The sequence below is a fragment of the Rhinopithecus bieti genome, unplaced genomic scaffold (assembly GCF_001698545.2).
Source record: "Rhinopithecus bieti isolate Rb0 unplaced genomic scaffold, ASM169854v2 scaffold_52849, whole genome shotgun sequence".
In the NCBI taxonomy this organism is placed as follows: domain Eukaryota; kingdom Metazoa; phylum Chordata; class Mammalia; order Primates; family Cercopithecidae; genus Rhinopithecus; species Rhinopithecus bieti.
Genome location: NW_016820685.1, coordinates 169,902 through 175,380, shown reverse-complemented (window position 1 = coordinate 175,380; position 5,479 = coordinate 169,902). Strand labels below are relative to the sequence as shown.

The window sequence follows — 5,479 nt, the reverse complement described above, 5'->3', positions numbered from 1 at the left end:
AAAAAAAAAAAAAAAAAAAAAAAAATTCAACATCTTTGCTGGCACGTAAGAGATAATTAAGTAGTAAACCTTACGTAAATAACAGTTCACAGAATCTGGCTATTTCATGAAATGCATCTCATGAAGCAGAAATGAATAAGTCTTCTTTTAGGAAAAGAAAAAGTTGCACTTGATTTACATAATTATAGCCTTCACAAATAAACCTATTATAAAATACATAAAATGACATACAAAGGTTTACAAATATTTATAGTTCACATAATTTATTTTCTGAATATATAAAAGTATTTACAATTTACTATTATGAATTTGGAAACCCTTCTGAAGACAAGAACACTCATTTGAAAGCTACATTTGAGCTTCTGTTACTGGGTCTCCTTTTTATCAACTACAGATTGTGACTCTATTTCCAATCTCCTAAGATTATTAAATGCTTTTCTGTCAACAAGTGAAACAGCACCCTGAATTGTATACTATGGTTTAAAAATAAACAGGTCCTATATATTATAAAAAGAACCTGATGTGTACATCTAAACTTCCCCGCACTCATTATTGGGGAATAACAAAAAATTGGTAGGTGAATAAATGATACGAAAGAAAAGTAAATCCTACACAAAAAAATTAAGTAACAATAATAGGTGGCTATTGGTGGGAAATGTCACAAAATGAAGTCTATTAGCTGGCACTAAGTCAGAGATAGAATCTCAATTATTTGTATCAGGACCCTTTTAAACTCTTTTTTTTTTTTTTCAGAAAAGTCTCACTCTGTCACCCTGGCTGGCGTACAGTGGCGCAATCTCAGCTCACTGCAACCTCCGCCTCCCGGGTTCAAGCAATTCTCCCACTTCAGCCTCCTGAGTAGCTGGGATTACAGGCATGTGCCACCATGCCTGGCTAATTTTTGTACTTTTAGTAGAGATGGAGTTTCGCCATGTTGGTCAGGCTGGTCTCAAACTCCTGACCACAAGTGATCCTCCTGCCTTGGCCTTCCAAAGTGCTGGGCCAACGGGTGAGCCACCACACCCGACCTAAACTCTTAAGAATTATGCAGAGGCCGGGTACAGTGGCTCACACCTATCTCAGCACTTTGGGAGGGTGAGGAGGATCACTTGAGGCCAGGAGTTTGAGACCAGCCTAGGCAATACAGTCAGATCCTGTCTCTATATAAAAAATAAAATGAATTTTAAAAAATTATGGAGGACCCTGAAGAGCTTTTATTACGCAAGTTATGTTCATCAATATTTACCATAATTACAATTAAAACCAAGACTTGTGAAAATATTTATGAATTCAGTTTTTAAAATAAGTTATTTTATGTTTATGTAAATGTTTTAAGAGAAACAGCTATATGATCCAAAATTTTAAACTTTTAGTAAAAAGAGTAGCCCCTTTTACATTTTTGCAAATCTCAACATCTGGCTTAACAGAAGACAACTAGATACTCATTTATCTTTTTTGTCATTCAATTTGTTGCAGTATGTTCTTCAGGCAAAAGTATTAGCCTCACGCTGACATCAAACTAGAAAAAGGAAAACCTCACAAATGCCTCTAAGAGGGTCTCAGGGACTTCCAGAGGTCCACAAACCACACTCTGAGATCCATAACAGTAAGTATATAGTAGGTGCTCAATAAACTTAGTGACTGATATGGAAATAACAAAAGCAGTTATGCAGAAAGCTTAGTATAGTGTACCGTTACAAGTACTTTAAAAGCATGCTTTTTATACTGTTAGGGTGTAAAGGATTAACATGATAAATATAGCATAAAGCTCCTATTTCACAACTCAGTGAGACAGAATAAAATCACATTCTTATAGCAAATAGCCACATACTCATATACACCCCAGTAATAACAGTATCTCTCAAAATGGAAGAAAAGATACTTTTAACCCTTTCCCCAATTAGAAAAAAAAAGTGCAGCTTGCTGCCAGCACTCATTTCATTTTACATAAACACGCTCTTTGAGGCTGAAGCAAATCTGATTTTCAATGTGAAAATAAAATATAAAAACTGTTCCTGGAGTTACTTCTAAACAGACCTAACATCAGAATTGTTTGAATCATCAGAATCGTCTATTTAAAAAAAAATCAGATTCATCAAATGAATCTTTGGCCAACAAATGTTTGAGAACGACATTAATATCATGTGCAGGAATGCTATGTTTTCTAGGATTAATATACCACAGCAATGTGAAAATAATAATAAAAGCTAGGTATTTTGTGGCAAAGCTGTCTCAGGGTAAACGCTGCAGCCAAGCATTATTGGCGAGTATTCGCAGGACAGACAGGAAAAAGGTTAAATATAGCTGCATCACCCAGGTGCAGTGGCTCACACCTGTAATCCCAGCACTTTGGGAGGCCAAGGAGGGTGGATCACCTGAGGTCAGGAGTTTGAGACCAGCCTGGCCAACATGGTGAAACCCTGTTTCTACTAAAAACACAAAAAAATTAGTCGAGCGTGGTGGCACACACCTGTAATCCCAGCTACTGGGGAGGCTGAGGCAGGAGAATCGCTTGAACCCAGAAGATGGAGGTTGCAATGAACCAAAATCACACCACTGCACTCCAGATTGGGCAACAAGAGTGAAACTCCATCTCAAAATAATAACAATAATAATAATAATAAATAGCTGCATCATCGATATATATAACAAGCAAATTCAGAAAGAGTAGAATAGTGATTACCAAGAGCTGGAAAGAGGGAATATGGGTAGTTACTGTTCAATGGGTTCAGAGTTTCTGTTTGGGATGATGAAAATGTTCTGGAAATGGATGGTGGTGACTGTTGCATAACACTGCGAATATACTTAATGTCAATGAATTGTACACTTAAAAATTGTTAAAACTGGCTGGGCGCAGTGGCTCACACCTGTAATCCCAGCACTTACTGAGGCCAAGGTGGGTGGATCACCTCAGGTCGGGAATTCGAGACCAGCCTGATCAACATGGAGAAACCCCCCTCTACTAAAAATACAAAAAATTGGGCCGGACGCGGTGGCTCACGCCTGTAATCCCAGCACTTTGGGAGGCCAAGGCGGGTGGATCACAAGGTCAGGAGATTGAGACCATTCTGGCTAACACGGTGAAACCCCGTCTCCACTAAAAACACAAAAAATTAGCCTGGCATGGTGGTGGGTGCCTGCAGTCCCAGCTACTCAGGAAGCTGAGGCAGGAGAATGGCCTGAACCCCGGAGGCAGAGCTTGCAGTGAGCCAAGATCACACCATGCACTCCAGCCTGGGCTACGGAGCGAGACTCCATCTCAAAAAAAAAACAACAAAACAACAACAAAAAAAGTTAGCTGGGCGTGCTGGCTCATGCCTGTAATCCCAGCTACTCAGGAGGTTGAGACAGGAGAATCACTTCTCTCTGCCAAGAGGTGGAGGTTGTAGTGAGCAGAGATCATGCCATTGCACTCCAGCTTGGGTAACAAGAGCAAAACTCCATCTCAAAAAATAAATAAATAAATTGTTAAAATGGTGAATTTTATGTTATATATATTCTACCTCCATTTTAGAAACACAAATATTAAATTTTATAAAAAGTTGAAACACAGACCACTTAAAAATATAAAAGGCTGGGCCAGGCACGGTGGCTCATGCCTATAATCCCAGCACTTTGGGAGGCTGAGGCAGGTGGATTGCTGAGCTCAGGAGTTTGATACCAGCCTGGGCAACACAGTGAAACCCCTTCTCTACTAAAAATACAAAAAATCAGCTGGGCATGGTGGCACACACCTGTAGTCCCAGCTAATTGGGAGGCTGAGGAAGAAGCATTGTTTGAACCCGGGAGGCGCAGGTTGCAGTGAGCCGAGATTGTGCCACTGCATTCCAGCCTGGGTGACAGAATGAGACTCCAATTCAAAAAAACAAACAAATAAAAGGTTGTACTAAAACCACAAGATATAAAGTCCTAATTTATTTTGTTTACTTTAAATGTACTTAATAATGCACTTAAACAAAATAAATCTTTCAAAAAATAGAGGGTAAAAACACCAGCTTGAACTATTAAGGGAACTAAGTATCTGAAAAATGGAATTGTGAAGAATATCTTTTTACTTACCTGCAACATGCTGACTATCTCAACTTTGTTGAAGAAAATAAAAGACGTAAGAGTAGAAAGAAAATTCTCTTCAAAAACAGATGGTGTGGGCAAAATGATGTCCTGAATGTACTGTACCCTGTAAGTCTGATGTATTTTTTGCCTTAGTTCAGAGTCTGTTATTGGTATAACTTCCTTAAACTTTGCAGTTTTGGTCAAGAATTCTCTATGTCTTTTTGGCTGAGCCAAAGCAGGGTCATATTCAAGGCATCCCACGACATCCATGATACACTCATCAGAAAACATTACCTCAAAAAGAGTTGCCTTATTTAGGAATAAGATTCCTCTAATAATTTCATACAAATGGTGTAAGCCTTCAGTGTTTTCTAGGTTCTCACAAGCTTGGAACAGCTGCAGTAGTTTTTTAATATAGCCTTCATTTTCCAAGGCGAGAGCCAGCTTTTCCCTACGGATAGGTGAGGAGAGCACTGAGGTAACTAAGTCAGCAATCTCTTCAAGTTTATTGAGTTCACATGTGGGCAGGTCAATCAGATGACTAGTTTCAGGCATTTCTTCAAATCGTTCTTCTTCAGATTCATCAATGAGGTCCTGTGTGACTTCCACTGATGGGTCTTTACCTTGAACCTAAAAATATCCAAGTATACAGCTAATTACCTTAAAATACAAAAGAATTCAAAATTTTGGAAATCAAATCCCTGACCATTGAATTTAAGTAAAATATCTTGCAAAGAATAAATATTAGTCACTACTAATTTATTATTATTTTTAATAGAAACAGGATCTAGCTCTGCTGCCTAGGCTGGGGTGCAGTGGTGCGATCACAGCTCACTGTGACACTAAACTCCTGGGCTCGAGTGATCCTCCTGCCTCAGCCTCCCAAGTGGCTGAGACTACAGGCATGTGCCACCACACCTAGCTAACATTTTTACTTTTTGTGGAGACAGTGTCTCACTATGTTGCCCAGGCTGGTTTTGAACCCCTGACCTCAAGTGACCTGCCTGCCTCAGCCACCTAAAGTGCTGGGATTACAGGCGTGAGCCACCGTGCCTGGCCTAGTCTTCACTTTCAATTACTAGTGACTTAGCTAGCACTTTAGGTGGCTGAGGCAGGCGGGTCACTTGAGGTCAGGGGTTCAAAACCAGCCTGGGCAACATGGTGAAACCCCGTCTCTACTAAAAATACAAAAATTAGCAAGGTGTGGTGGCATATGCCTGTAATCTCAGCTACTCAGGTGGCTGAGGCAGGAGAATCACTTGAACCTGGAAGGTGGAGGCTGCAGTGAGCTAAGATTGAACCACTGCAGTCCAGCCTGGGAAACACAGCAAGACTCTGTCTCAAAAAATTAAAATAAAATAAAATAAAATAATAAAAATAAAATAAAAAAAAATAATTAATTATTATTTTAAAAAAAAAAAAAAAA

At 39.3% G+C, this 5,479-nt stretch overlaps 1 protein-coding gene across 1 annotated transcript in view; it reads right to left on the bottom strand.

Annotated features, from left to right (window-relative positions):
• The window catches only part of PPP4R3B (protein phosphatase 4 regulatory subunit 3B), a 72,783-nt gene that overhangs the window by 48,441 nt on the left and 18,863 nt on the right, over window positions 1-5,479 (bottom strand). Inside the window, exon 4 of the mRNA XM_017859889.1 lies at window positions 4,060-4,683. Coding sequence (XP_017715378.1) covers window positions 4,060-4,683 — 624 coding nt within the window. The remainder of the gene's footprint in view (window positions 1-4,059; window positions 4,684-5,479) is intronic.